This window comes from Indicator indicator, chromosome 1, assembly GCF_027791375.1.
Source record: "Indicator indicator isolate 239-I01 chromosome 1, UM_Iind_1.1, whole genome shotgun sequence".
In the NCBI taxonomy this organism is placed as follows: domain Eukaryota; kingdom Metazoa; phylum Chordata; class Aves; order Piciformes; family Indicatoridae; genus Indicator; species Indicator indicator.
Genome location: NC_072010.1, coordinates 129,345,840 through 129,361,315, shown reverse-complemented (window position 1 = coordinate 129,361,315; position 15,476 = coordinate 129,345,840). Strand labels below are relative to the sequence as shown.

The 15,476-nt window shown below is 48.7% G+C and overlaps 1 protein-coding gene across 1 annotated transcript in view; it reads right to left on the bottom strand.

Annotated features, from left to right (window-relative positions):
- MAP3K15 (mitogen-activated protein kinase kinase kinase 15) overlaps positions 1-13,580 on the bottom strand; it is a 66,494-nt gene extending 52,914 nt beyond the window's left edge. The window contains exon 1 of the mRNA XM_054396528.1: positions 13,250-13,580. Coding sequence (XP_054252503.1) covers positions 13,250-13,580 — 331 coding nt within the window. The remainder of the gene's footprint in view (positions 1-13,249) is intronic.
- Between the last annotated feature and the right edge of the window lie 1,896 nt (positions 13,581-15,476).

Below are 15,476 nucleotides of genomic sequence, written 5' to 3'. Positions count from 1 at the left end.
CAGTCTTCTGTTGACTGCTGCTAGGTAGTAGCAGAAGCTTTAAATGGACATGAGAACAGAAGTAAGAACATGCATTAAAAAAGACTAATTACTTCTCATTGAGATACTCGTTCAATGATAAAAAAAGATTTAGGAGAAGGAATTTTTCTTGTTTATTCACACCTCATGAACAGTTGTGAATAAGGGAAAATAAAAATTAAACAATTTGAAGACTGCATCCAGAAGAGTGTGGCCAGCAGGGTAAAAGAGGGGATTTTGCCCCTTTACTCTGCCCTGTTGAGACCCCACCTTTAATATTGCATCCAATTCTGGGGTCCCCAGCAGAAGAAGGACACAGAACTGTTGGAGTGAGTCCAGAGGAGGCCACAAAGATGAGCCAAGAGCTGGAGCAGCTCTGCTGTGAGCACAGGCTGAGGGAGCTGGGGGTGTTCAGCCTGGAGAAGAGAAGGCTCCAGGGGGACCTTAGAGCTGCTTTTCAGTACCTGCAGGGATCCTACAGGAAGGCTGCAGAGGGACTTTTGCTGAGGGGGTCTACAGCCAGGCCAAGGGGGAATGGTTTGAAGCTGAGGCAGAGCAGGGTTAGAGTGGAGCTGAGGAAGAAGTTCTTCAGTGTGAGGGTGGTGAGAGTCTGGCACAGGCTGTCCAGGGAGGCTGTGGCTGCCTCCTCCCTGGGGGTGTTCAGGGCCAGGCTGGATGAGACCTTGAGCAGCTGAGTCTGGTTGAGAGGTGTCCCTGGGCATGGAGGGGAGATTGGAGTAGATGAGCTCTGAAGTCACTTGCAACCTAAGCCATTATGTGATTGTATGAATACTCCAAGTGCTGAGGAAGTAATTTTAGCCACGTCTTAGTTGAGCAGAAGAAGCATTCTTCAGTGAATGACTGACTGAAAGTCAATCATTAATTTCCTGAAAGGATCAAGCAAATTCAGAGTCCTGCTGTTGCTAGGAAACAAAAAACCCTTGATGTATTGAGATGAGCCTTTGCCCTGTATGGCAGCATTACTAACTGCAACAATTAGGGTGGCTGCTTTGCTCAACTTAGCACACAAACATTAAAACTGGCAGTGTCCCATCTCCAGAGACAAATCTGGGAATAGCTGTGTTAAGCAAAGTGGTCCAGCTGGCACTTCACAGGCTGGATTTAGCTGACCCACTGCCTTTGGAAAGCAAGACATCCATGTACAGGAGGAGGAGGAAGAGGAGGAAAAATAGTTAACATCCAAGTGTGTTTCTAATCACAGCATTTGGATGCAGGCTAGAGAGTTCTTTAATGTAGCCCAGCAAAGCATCTCCTTCTTCCTACACACCTAGAGTGATCAAATTCAATTTTTTTTGGTTCCAAAGGCGAAAGGCTGAAACACAGCAGTTTTTAAACTGCCGGAATGGTCAGAACTTCCAAGGCAAAGCTAGAGCCTGGCTTATACTCTGAAAGTTGAGATAAGAAAATTGGTACACTTGGGGTTTGTGTGTAGGTTACAGAAGTGCCTCATTCCATTCACACCACTGGGGAACTACAGACCTGTCAGTATGATCTATTCCCTGCCTTTGGAAAATCACCAACTTCCTTAGATAATCAGCCTTGAAGGTGAGGGGGTGCCAGTGCTTCCTATCCTGGAATAGAGCAGCTGAGGAAGCAAAAGACAGAAGGAGGATCCAGGGAACTAAGGAAACAAGGGCTGGAAGGAGAAGCCAGGGAACTACAGAGCTGCCAGTCCGACCTCAGTGCCAGGGAAGGTCGTGGAGCAGATCATGTTCAGTGTCCTGCAACACCTGCAGGACAACAAAGTGATCAGGCCCAGCCTGCAGGCGTTCATGAGGGGCAGGTCCTGCTTGACCAAACTGATTTTCTGTGACAAGGTGACCTGCTCAGTGGATGAGGGAAAGGCTGTGGATGTTTACCTGGACTTTAGGAAAGGATTTGACACCATCTCCCCTCAGCACCTACCTGGAGAAACTGGCTGCTCATGGCTTGCATGGGTGGATGCTTGGCTAGGTTGAAAACTGGCTGGATGGCCAGGCCCAAAGAATGGTGGGGAATGGAGTTAAATGCAGTTGGTGGCTGCTCACAAGTGGTATTCCCCAGGGCTCAGGTTTGGGGCCAGTTCTGTTTAACATCTCTATCAATGCTCTGGATGAGGGGATTGAGTGCACCCTCAGTAAGTTTGCAGATGACACCAAACTGGGCAGTTTTGTTGATCTGCTTGAGAGTAGGAAGGGAGCCAGTGGAGAAAGACCTAAAGAAAGCTTGAAAGCATTTTAATGTAGGTAAGGAGGAAAATAAGCCACCATATTCATTTTAAATACTTACTTTAGTCACAACCAGAGAGAAACTTCTTATAGAATCATAGAATTGTCAGGGCTGGAAGGGACCAGTTCCAACCCCACTGCCATGGGCAAGGACACTTCACACTAGAGCAGGTTGCTCAGAGCCACATCAGCCTGGCTTTAAAAACCTCCAGGGATGAGGCTTCCACCACCTCTCTGGGTAGCCTGTTCCAGTCTCTCACCACCCTCATGGGAAAGAATTTCTTCCTGACATCCAATCTGAATCTACCCACTTTTAGTTTTGCTCCATTCCCCCCAGTCCTATCACTCCCTGACACCCCAAAAGGTCTCTCACCAGCTTTGTTGCTCACAAGATTAGTTCTCACCTCTCACCTTTTGTTCTTTCAATTTCAAACTGCAACTTTTGGAAACAACGCTTGAAAAAGTTAGTCTTGGGCTATCCTACAACATCCAGCACTGTAAAATGTGCTGGCAATTCCCATCCAGCCAGCAAAACTGACACTCAGGATTAGAGTGAAAGGCAGCAAACTATCTGAAACAACAGCACAGACAAGGCTGAGGGGACAGTGCTCATCTCATCTGAGTCCCCATTCCTACAAGGAACTCCACAAAAGGACACAAATATTACAGCTACTGATCATGCTAGTGCTGTGGTGTTGCTTTACAAATGTACCCAGATACTGCATCTTTCATATGCCCTCTGCTACTTGGAATACAAATTAAAAATAGAACCAAGACGTTGCTTTTCATGCTCCAGTGGCATTTGGTACAACTCAGGAGAAACCAGCATGCACAACTAGTCATTTCTCTAAACTATGAGAAGGATTTGTGTAATATTTATAAATAACACAGATCACAGAATCACAGATTGTGACCTTGAAAGATCATCCAGTCCAAACCCCTGCTGCCAGAGCAGGAGCACCTAAGAATAGGTCACACAGGAACAAATCCATGCAGGTTTGGAATGTCTCCAGAGAAGGAGACTCCACAACCTCTCTGGGCAGCCTGCTCCAGGGCACTGTCACCTTCACCCTGAAAAAGTTCTTCCTTATGTTCCGCTGGAACCTCCTCTGCTCCAGCTTGCACCAATTGCCCCTTGTCCTGTCATTGGACATCACTGAGCAGGGCCTGGCTCCATCCTCCTGACACTTGCCCTTCACATATCCCTTAATATAAAAAGAATCATTTGCTCCAAAAATTGAATTGCCCAGGAAACTGCATTTTAGTTAACAGGAACAGAACAAACTGCAGCAGGTGAGCAACCCTGTCAAATCTAGGGGTTGATCTGTAACCTAAATTGTCATTATTTTTCTGTTTTGGAGTTTCCTTACCAACTGGATACATAGAGTCATGAAATGGTTTGAGTTGGAAGGGACCTCCAAAGGTCATTCAGTCCAAATCCCCCTGCAGTCAGCAGGGACATCCTCCACTAGATCTGGTTGCCCAGAGCCCTGTCGAGCCTTACCTTGAATATCTCCAGGAACGGGGCCTCAACCACCTTCCCCTGGACAACCCGTTGCAGTGTTGCAGCACTTGTTCCTCACAGCCAATCTAAATCTGCTCTTCAGTAATTTCAAACCATTGTCCCTCATCCTGTCCCTGCAGGCCTTTGCAAACGCTCCCTCTGCAGCCTCCTTGTAGAGCCCCCTTCAGGTACAGGAGGGCTGCTCTTAGGTCTCCCTGGAGCCTTCTCCTGTTCAGGCTGAACACCCCCAGCTCCCTCAGCCTGTCCTCATAGCAGAGGTGCTCCAACCCCCTGATCATTTTCATGGCCCTCCTCTGGACCTGCTGCAGCAGGTCCATGTCTCTCTTTTGCTGGAGGCTCCAGAGCTGGATGCAGAACTCCAGGTGAGGTCTCACCAGAGCAGAGTAAAGCAGCAGAATCTCCATCTCTGGCCATGCTGCTTTTGATGCAGCCCAGGCTACCATTGGCCTTCTGGGCTGCAAGTGCACTTTACTGGCTCCTGTCCAGCTTCTCACCCACCAGCACCCTCAAGTCCTTTTCTGCAGGGCTGCTCTCAATCTCATCATCCCCCATTCTGTATTGATATCTAGGATTGCCCATACCTAGGGTCAGGACCTTGTGCTTTGCCTTACTGAGCCTCATGAAATTCTCCTCAGCCCAGCTCTCCAGCCTGAAAAGCTATCAAATGACATGGAAAGCTGTTGAAAGTGAACACTTACTGCTTCTTTCTTACTATGAAAACAGAAAAGGCCCATCTCAGCTATTTTCAGGCCTCCTTTCATTCTGATTCAGACAGTTTCTCAAACTGACAGCAACCCATCCCTTGTCAGCTGGCTTAAGGGCCACCACAACAGCAGCAGGAACAGGCAGAATCTCTGGCTTTGAGCTTGGTAATCATGTTAATTTCGGTCTGGGTTTGTTGTCAAGCACCCCTTTACAAAGAAAATACCAAGCCAATAAACAAATATCTCAGTTCCACAAAAGACAAGAGATGGTGCTGATAAAAGCCTTACTTTGCTAGTAAGAAGTTACTCTGTTTAACAGGATTGAGCACACAGAAGCTCTGCTAAGTAAGGAAGCCTAGTGCCAAGCAGTGTGAAACCTATCAGCTTTCCTTCTGCAAATTTTTCTTATCAGCTAAGATGAGAGCAGCAGAGGTAACTGGTCTAGCACTGCTAGAAAGCAACACACAGACACAACACAGCCTTGCGCTGGCTTCTTTTACCAATTCCCAACGTCAGTTTCATCTTGTCACTCTTAGAGCAAAGACAAAACTAATAAGAAACCTCTATCCTCAACACATGAACACAAATTAGCAGATTTTTTTTTTAATTATATAAAATTTTCTTTCATCAATTGCTGTGAGTGAAGAGCAGAAATAGGAGATTTAATACAGCTAGCATCATCTCAGTGAGACCAAACTCAGTGACTGCAAACCCATCTTCAGTCAATGCTCAAAGCATCCTGCTACTTTGATGCACGTAGATGATGGTTGCTTGGCTGAGCTGCCACCTCTTTCACACTGCAGTGATGTTATATGGCTGAAATCAGGCAGCCAGGACAGATGCAAGGTCTTGCTTGAGAGAACCTCAGCACGGCTTACCACTGGCAGGGAAAAATTGTGTACATGGTAGGCTCTGCCTTGCATTTCAGCAGGGGTATGAATTGCTTTAGCCTCAGGCTACCTCTGAACAGCAGCCTGAATGCCTGAGGTTGAGCCAAGAGAGGGAGAGCAGCTGCTGCTTTATCCTGCTCCCCAGCTCAGGCTTGCTTTTATAAACAGCGTGGCAGTGGTCTCTGCTGAGCTCAGTGTGGTTCAGCTAGCAGCTGGTGGGCCAAACGTGCCCCATCTGTGGTTTCACCTACCCTGTTTGCTTGCTTTCATGGGTGCAGCTCCTACCTTCACCTTTCCCTGTGAGGCTGGGATGTCCATATGAGCATGCTAGGAGCAAAAGCTGCATCATCAGAGAACCACACAATTAACCAGGTTGGAAAAGACCTTTGAGATCATCAAGTCCACCCTATCACCCAACACCATCTAATCAACTAACCCATGGCACTGAGTGCCTCATCCAGTCTCTTTTTAAACATTTCCAGCAATAGTGACTCCACCACCTTCCCTGGCAGCCCCTTCCATAAGCTAATCAATCTTTCTGTGAAGAATTTCTTCCTCACATCCAGCCTAAACCTCCCCCAGTGCAGCTTGAGACTGTCCTCTCTTCTGTCACTGCTTGCCTGGGAAAAGAGACCAACCCTCACCTGGCTACAACTTCCCTTCAGGTAGTTGTAGAGAGCAATAAGGTCTCCCCTGAGCCTCCTCATTGTAGTCTGCAAGGAGGGACCTGAAGCAGGGGCATGAATTCTGACTCAAGAATTGCAACAATGCATGGTGATAAACTTTGCTTGCTTTTCGTTTCCTGTTATTCTTTGTAATATTCAGCTGTGGCAGAACTGAAACTTTTTGATTTACTCTCTCCTGAAGCTCCTGAGCACTTAAACTTTGGTCTAAGTCAGTAGTTCAACAACAGTTATGCCTTGAAGCTCAAAGCTGAATGGGACTCACAGCTTTAAAAAATGCCTCCCAGCTTTTATCACATTGAAAGGACATAATCTCGGCCTTACTAAGCAGGATCTTTCAGTGACAAAAGCAAGACCTGATGAAAGGCACAAATTCAAAATGATAATGACACTGTTCAGACTATCTGATCTGGAATGGTATAACTAAACCTGTGGGAATTGGAGAAGAGATGCACAGTTAGCACCAGATTTTTAGACAGGCAAACAACTTCATTCAAAGCTTCATTAAATATCAGGAGTGAGAATTGTTTGGCCACTATTTCTTCCCATATGACCAATAACAACTGAAAAATAGATTCTAGTTCCAGAAGGAGAAGTAATGAAACAGACTCCCTTCTCCATTAGAGAACGAAGGTCTCATTTCTTATATTTGATTTTACATTTGATTTTACAGTCTTCATTCTCTGACTACCATTCTGGTCTAGAGAAGGGCCACGAGGATGACCAGGAGGCTGGAGCTCCTCTCCTATGAGGACAGGCTGAGAGAGTTGGGGTTGTTCAGTCTGGAGAAAAGAAAGCTCCAAGGAGACCTTCTTGTGGCCTTCCAGGATCTGAAGGGGGCTCCAAGAAAGCTGGGGAGGGACTTTCTAGGATGTCAGGTAGTAATAGGACTGGGGGGAATGGAGCAAAACTAGAAATGGGCAGATTCAGATTGGATGTTAGGAAGAAATTCTTCCCCAGCAGGGTGGTGAGACACTGGCACAGGTTGCCCAGGGAGGTGGTGGAAGCCTCATCCCTGGAGGTTTTTAAGGCTAAGCTGGATGTGGCTCTGGCCTGATCTAGTATGAGGTAACCCTGCCCATGGCAGGGGGGGTTGGAATCTTGAGGTCCCTTCCAACACTGACCATTCTGTGATTCTGTCATCTTCCATCTGGCTATATAGCAAAGGCAAGTGATGAACTCCACATAATCTATTTATGGTTATTTAACTGCATATTTCTAACCTTGCTCCACTGGCAAGCCATGCAAGTTGAAGCATAGGGAAGCCCTTCAGGTTACCCAAAGAAAAAGCAGGAGCTGATACAAAGACATTTTTCACAGGTGACAGATGGAAAGCAGCATCCTTCAAGTGCTGAGTGAAAGCATGAAAACCCCTGAGCACAAATAAGCATTTCTGCAAGAGGGCTTCATGTTGGAAATTGACCTCAACTAACATCACTAAAGCAAAATACACCTCTTGAATGTAATGCACCCAAGATGTGTCGCATCAGGCTTGTTGCTGTCATTTCAAACTCACCTCATGCACTTGGATACAAAAGGATTACAGTGCTGGTATAAAACATGGCCTTGTTAGCAGAGCATTTAGTTTGCTGGCACAATGCAGAGCTTTGCAGCAGACAGCTATGGTTGCTCTAGATGTGCAGTACCATACAGAGATAAAACAGCAGGTCCCAACAGCCCTGCTTTTGTGTCCAAGCAGCACAATATCCAATCTAGTCAGCTTTAGCCTCACAGCCACCACCTCCCCACTCTGAAAATGGTTGGTTTGCTTCTCTTCCTGCTTCTGTGTAACATCTCCCTGAGACTTAAAGCAAATAGCCACTGAGGCAGATGCAGGGGAAACGAAAGGAAAAACATGCAATGTTCCTCAGCAAAACAGCCAACCCTGCCTGCTGTGGTAAGCATCAGGGAGCCAATGGTTAACCCCTTCCCTGCTGTTCACTGTCACACCCAGGGGCAAAGATGAACTGCAGCAGTATGGTTTGCCAAAGTTTACTGAAGAAGTTACTGTCCTCAGCTGTCATGCTCACATTCCTGACAGAGATTACAACCCCTGCAGCAGAGTCACCAAGTTAAGCATGTGCCTCTCACTCAGCTACACAGTTACTGTTATCTTAAAACTAGTGACAAATGTTTACTGTAACCCTGGCCATTGGGATGGAAGAACGGAAGCATCCTTGCCAGCTGTGAAGCCTTCAGAGGGCAGAGAGCTCAGGGGCAGGCAGCTGGGTACAGGCAATGATGATTCCTTCAGTGCCTGCCAGAGTATGAAAGTAGAGCTTGATTTCCTGCTTCCCCTTTCATAGGGTAACATCAGGAAAGAGACTTTCAAGGGCAAAAAATCAGTTATGTTGAGTGGTTCAACTCCAGTACAGAAAACATGTTTCAGTCTCTGTCTGGCTCCGCTTCCCAAGTCTAACATTGGGTTGGAACAATTCTCATTATCAGTACAGGCTGGGGGATGAGGTGATAGCAAGCAGCCTTGAGGAAGAGGACTTGGGAGTTCTGGTGGATGAGAAGCTGGACATGAGCCAACAATGTGCACTTGCAGCCCAGAAGGCCAATGGCAGCCTGGAATGCATCAAAAGAAGAGGGGCCAGTAGGTTGAGAGAGGAGATTCTGCCACTTTGCTCTGGTGAGACCTCACCTGGAATACTGCATCCAGCTCTGGAGCCCTCAGCACCTCTCCTACAAGGGCAGGCTGTGGGAGCCTTCTCTTCTGCAGGCTGAACACCCCCAGCTCGTTCAGCCTGTCCTCATAGCAGAGGTATTCCAGCCCCCGATCATCTTCATACCCTCCGCTGGACCCACTCCATCAGGTCCATGTCCTTCCTGGGTGGAGGGCTCCAGAGCTGGATGCAGACACTTCCTGATTAAGGTTCCAACTAATAAATCAAGAGATGGCTATGGCCAGGTATCTCTTGGAGAATTCCCACTCTGATCACAGTGCAAGAGAAACTGCTTCTCAAGGATCTGCCTATGTTGTGCAGAAAATAAATACACATCAAAATAGTTATCTTCAGTATGGGAAACCCCTGTGCCATGTCTCATACAGACAATAAGGAAACTTGGTTCTTTTTAAAGTAAATACACAGAAAGTTCATCATAAGCCACAGGCCTGCTCATATTAAAACTCCTTAGTGTTGTTCTTTAGCAAGAACTGAAAAGGTGCCAACAGTCCCAATCCAACACATACTCTGAAAAAAAGAATATAAATAATAAATATAACCAATACATTGTATCTATAAAATATAGACATTTAAAAGGGCTAATTTTTCAAAGATTAAAGGAAATGCAGGGTAGTGGATTAAGATTGTTGAACAATTATTAGGTTCAGCACTTGAGCTTGATATGTGTTCAAAAACATGAGGCAGGAAGAACCCAACAATAAACACAGAGCTAGAAAAAAAAAGAAGGACAAAAGTCTTCAGGAGACAATGAAAGGTCATTGTGTACAAAATGAGAACTGGGGGGGAGGAAAAGGCCCACAAAACAATAAAAAACAACAACCAACCAACAAACAAACCAAACAAAAAGCAAACACACCCCCCACAGGCAGCTCCTCAAAATTCATGGTAATGAAACATCAGTTTTAGACATTGTAAGAACTGGGAAAACCCTAAAGATGGGGGAAATGGCATTACAGCCTATTTTTTTTAACAAAAGGGAACTACAGAGATGTTCAGTTAAAAAAGAAACAGTAATTGTAGCCATGCAAGAAAAATAAAAAATAATTTGCTGGTAGAAAAGCTTCTGATCAAAATATGAAAACAACAGAGGAGCAAAATAAGTATTAAAATTATGGTTTATACTTGACATCATTTTTTTCACAGAATGGCTCAGGTTGGAAGGGACTTCAGAGATCATCTACTCCAACCTCCTGACCACGGGCAGGGACACCTCTCAACTAGACTCAGCTGCTCAAGGCCTCATCCAGCCTGGCCCTGAACACCCCCAGGGAGGAGGCAGCCATTGCCCTCCTGGGCAGCCTGTGCCAGACTTTCACCTCCCTCCTACTGAAGAACTTCCTAAGCTCCCTCAGCTCTCTCTCAGATTCAAACCATTCCCCTTTGTCCTACTGCTAGACACCCTGATGAAAAGTCTCTCTGTAGCCTTCCTGAAGGATCCCTTCAGGCACTGGAAGGCAGTTCTAAGATGCAGTTAGTGACAATTAATTGAGACACCCAGCAATGAATTAACACTAAAATGCTAACACATTGTTACAAATATAGGGTGATAAGGTGAGAAATTAATAAAAATATAAATTATGTATTAATTTGGCTCTGCCTCCCATACAACTATATACAAAAGTTATTAAAGTTTTCAATAAAGTATAGACAGACAAATAAACTCCTTTTCGACACCTTGCAGGTCTGGTTGGTAAAGGGGACTCATGCTACTGCACTTCAGTTTCTCTTAATTCATCTATAACACCACTAAAGGATGCTTTGACCAAAAAATTTGCCAAATTAAGGCATACACTGCACAGATGAAAAACTCCCTCTGGCTGACCTCAAAATGTTGCTAGTGGAAAGAAATCCACACAACACTTTTGAGCAGTCTCTGTTGGAAAAATTCCAAGTTCAGGACTGTTCAGTTAGTTTTTAATGGACACTACAAATTATATGAAGTATTTGCTAACTGCAGGTGGACTACAGAGTGTTGCAGGAGTATCCACACACCTTCAGAAGGGCTACAAAACACCTGGGAATACGTAAAGAAATTGCTAGTCTATGGCTCTGCAGTAAGACACACAAAGAACGTGCTTGTCAACTTTGCTACAAGAGATACAACAAGTTTCCCTGACTGGGAAGTTAAAAACCAACACCAAATGATGTCAGGCTCCCCAGTATTTGAGTGACTCATTGGAGAAAGAAACAGACTCATCACAGAATTAACCAGGTTGTAAAAGACCTCTCAGATCATCAAGTCAAACCCCCTAATCAACTAACCCATGGCACTAAGTGCCTCATCCAGTCTTTTTTTAAACACTCCCAAGGACGGTGACTCCACCACCTTCCCTGGCAGCCCATACCAATGGCAAATCTCTTTGTGAAGAATTTCTCCCTCACATCCAGCCTAAATCTCTCTGGTGCAGCTTGAGACTGTGTTCTCTACTGTCACTGCTTGCCTGGGAGGAGAGACCAACCCCCACTTGGCTACAGCCTCCTTTCAGGTAGTTGTAGAGAGCAGCAAGGTCTCCCCTGAGCCTCCTCTTCTCCAGGCTAAACACCCCCAGCTCCCTCAGCCTCTCCTCACTGGATTTGTGCTGCAGACCTGTCCCCAGCCTTGTTGCCCTTCTCTGGACACATTCCAGCATCTCAAAATCTTTCATAAATTGAGGGACTCAGAACTGGACACAGCACTCAAGGTGTTGCCTAACCAGTGCTGAGCACAGGGCAGGATGACTTCCCTTCTCCTGCTGGCCACACCATTGCTGATGTACGCCAGGATGCCCTTGGCCTTCTTGGCCACCTGGGCACACTGCTGGCTTGTGTTCAGCTGCTGTCAACCAGTACCCCCAGGTGCCTTTCTGCTTCATCATCATATGAGTATTTAAGATAAGACTGAAGTTTTAAGAAGCCTTCTTTTACACATCTCATCAGCAAAATAAAGCTCTTGTGAAAGATATTGACACAGACTTCACTGTATTTTCCCTCTTTGAAGTCTGATCGTCGTGGTGCTGTGAGGTCATAGGCTGTACTTGAGGAGCCCAAAGGTCTATTCCAGCCTCAGTAATTCTGTGATTATATGAATCCCCCAGTTTCCTAATGCCTTCTCATATGGATATGAGAAAAAGTATGTCTGCAACACATCAACACAACCACCTTGATTAGCTTTAGTAATACCTATTGACTTAAGGGCCTCCTCTGCTTACTCACAATCCTTTGGCATAGTACCCAACCAGCCAGGTTGGGTTTTGAGTGGAGAATGGGCATCAGCTTTCTTTTGAATCACCAGACACCAAGTCACCAGCTGGATCCTGGACAACATGGGCAACAGTCACAAGTCTTCCTCCTCAGGGTGTGCTTCTACACTTCCTTGTTCAGAGCAATCACAGTGTTAGGGTTTGGAAGGGACCTTGAAAGATCATCCAGTCCTACCCCCTTGCCAGAGCAGGAGCACCTAGGGCAGTTCACACAGGAACACATCCAGGCAGGTTTTGAACATCTCCAGAAAGGGAGACTCCATGACCTCGATGGGCAGCCTATTCCAGTGTTCCGTCACCCTCACGGGGAAAAATAAAATTCCTCATGTTTCCATGGAATTTCCTATGCCTCAACTTCCACCATTGTCTCTTGTGCTGTCACTGTGCCTCATTGAGCAGAGCCTGGATCCAGCCTCTCTGCACTCACCCTGCACATCTTTATAAACAGGAATGAGGTCACCCTCAGGCTCCTCCTCTCCAAGCCAAAGAGCCCTCAGCTCCCTCAGTCTGTCCTCACACGGACACTCCTTTAATCATCTTTGTGGCTCTGCACTGGACTCCGTCAGACAATCAATTCCCTGAGGTCCTTCTTGAACTGAGGGGCCCAGAACTGGACACAATATTCCATATGCGGCCTCAGCAGGGCAGAGGAGAGAGGCAGGAAATATCTCTCGACCTACTAACCACAGCGCTTCTAAATACACCCCAATGCTGCATCCCTCGGCTCCTGGCCACATGCAAGCCAGTTCCATAGTCCAGGTCTGGAGTTAGAGAATGCGAATCCCCTGCTCAAGCCAACTCAGAAGCTTCTGGCTGACCTGTCTTCATCTCTATGGAAGTTCCAACCTGGCTGGGAGCTAGAAGGGGGTTCTTCATAAATCACACTAGCAAGAATCTTGCTAAGGCTAAGTTGATACTTTAGGGTCCCCAGTCTTGCCGGGGCAACACTCTGTGGTGACTGGAAGAGCTTAAGTAGGAGCCTGAATTTTTCCTCACACCTCCTCCTCTACGTGCAGGACACTCCAGAGACCGGCTTCTTACTCCCATTACATGAGATCCCCGTCACAGCCACTCACCACTCTCCACACTCCTACTCAAGATTCCCTTCACAGTCTCGTTCTTGCTCCACTCCCCCTCTTCTCTTTCCTCACCCGCACCATCTTATCTGAGCTTTCCCCAGCTCCGCCGGCTGTGACCCCACACAACTCGAGAAGGTGGCGCCTGGCACAGGCAAGCCTGAGCCGCCGCCCCGCCTCCGCCCAGCCAGCTCACCTGCGTCGTAGAAGGCGTCCAGCACCGCTGTCTCCCCGAAGTCCAGCTCCCCGAAGTTGACCGTGCCGAGCTGAGCCCCCTCGGCCTCGCAGGCCCGCAGCAGGCACTGCCGCGCGCCGGCCTCGGCGCTGCGCGCCCCGGCGCCCGCCTTGGGCGGGTCGTTGAGGACGTACACGACCCGCAGGCAGCGCGCCCGCGGGGCTGCCGCGCCGACCTCCGCCGCCTCCCCGCCGCCCGCGGCCGCCTCAGCCGAGCCGGCGGCCGGCAGCTCCGGCTCCGCGCAGGGGTGCACCGGCTCGGCTGCCGCGCTGCCGCCTGCGGGGCTCTCCATAGCGGCGTCGAGGGCTGAGAGAGAGCCGGCGGTTGCCCACAGGTGCTCAGGCAGGGTCACGCCTCATCGCGAACACTTGGGCAAACTCCGGCGGTGCAGGGTAAGGCAGCTCCCTCCTTCCTCACAGCCCTTCCGCCCTCGCTTCTCTCCTCGCCTCGGAGGCTGGCCGCTGCGGCCAGGCGGCACACCGCTCCCCGGCGGGCGGGCACGGGTTCGAGGTGGGGCGAGGTGAAGGCAGCCGGCGCGGAGCTCGGCGCCGCCCTCCCCGGTCGGGACAGCCGGGAGGAACCCGGCGCAGAGCCCAGCTCTCCCTCCTGCGGCACAGCCGGGCGGCCCCGCCGTGCCTTCCCGCGACAAACGCCCCGTTACCCGCTGCCGCCAGAGCGGTGTTGAGAGAGCGCGGCAGCACCGTCGGGGCGATCGGGCCTCGTTTATGACTTCCTCCCCCGCCCCTTGCCGGGCAGGCTCCCGCGCAGCGCCCGCGGCTCCTGCTGTGGCTGTGATTTGCACAGGGATCCTCTGAGGATGCCAGCTGTCCGGCTGAGGTGGGCGGGCTGCAGCGAGGAGGCCCCGCGTGGGGCTATCATGGCACCCCTTCACCTCAGGCTGCCGCGAGGGGACTTTCCCGTCCCCAGGCCGCGGCCTTTGGCGTCCATTCACCTGCCCTCTGCTGCGAGGAACCGGCTAGGCTCCGTTTGCTGCTGCTGCTGCCCCGAAGGGACTTCGTCCTCCCGAGCAAAGGCCTCATAACTAGGGTTATGAGGTAACCCTCATAGCTGGGGGTGTTTAGCCTGGAGAAGAGGAGGCTCAAAGGAGACCTCATTGCTGTCTACAGCTACCTGAAGGGAGGCTGTAACCAGGTGGGGGTTGGTCTCTTCTCCCAGACAACCAGTGACAGAGGAGAGGACACAGTCTCCAGCTGCACCAGGGGAGGTTTCGGCTGGAGGTGAGGAAGAAATTCTTCCCAGAAAGAGCTTGGCCATTGGAATGAACTGCCAGGAAAGGTGGTGGAGTCACCATCCCTTGAAGTGTTTAAAAAGAGTCTGGATGAGGCACTAATCCATGGTTTAGTTGATTAGGTGGTTGGACTTGTTCTCAGAGGTCTTTTCCAACCTGATTAATACTGAGATCCTGTGATAACCTGGGGGCCTGGCTGTTGTTGGCATCTTAAAGCTACTCTGTTCCTTCAGAAGCAAAGGCAACTGCTACTGCTCTTTCTTCCCTCACCTCTCTCTGGCATAGCATTTTGCCCACCATTTCTTCCTTCCATTGTTGTTTAAATTACTCTGACCACAGACAAACTGTTCCAGAAGTTTGGATAGAGTTAATCCTTAAATTTCTTCTCTTTTCTTTAAAATTTCCAGGTGAGGTCTCACCAGAGCAGAGCAAAGTGGCAGAATCACCTCTCTCAACCTGCTGGCCATGCTGTTTTTGATGCAGCCCAGGCTGCCATTGGCCTTCTGGGCTGCCAGGGCACACTGCATTAAAAGCAGTGTGGCCAGCAGGTTGAGAGAGGTGATTCTGTCACTTTGCTCTGCTCTGGTGAGACCTCACCTGGAGTACTGCATCCAGCTCTGGAGCCCTCAATACAGTAAGGGGCATGGACCTGCTGGAGTGGGTCCAGAGGACGGCCATGAAAATGTTGGGGAGGGTGGGGTGGGGTGGAGCACCTCTGCTATGAGGACAGGCTGAAGGAGCTGGGGGTGTTCAGCCTGGAAAAGAGAAGACTCCAGGGAGGCCTAAGTGTAGCCTCCCAGTGCCTGAAGGGGCTACAAGAAGGCTGCAGAGGGACTCTTTGCAAAAGCCTGCAGTGACAGGATGAGGGGCAATGGATTGAAATGAGAGAAGAGCAGATTGAGATTGCCTGTGAGGAACAAGTATGCACCATGAAGGTGC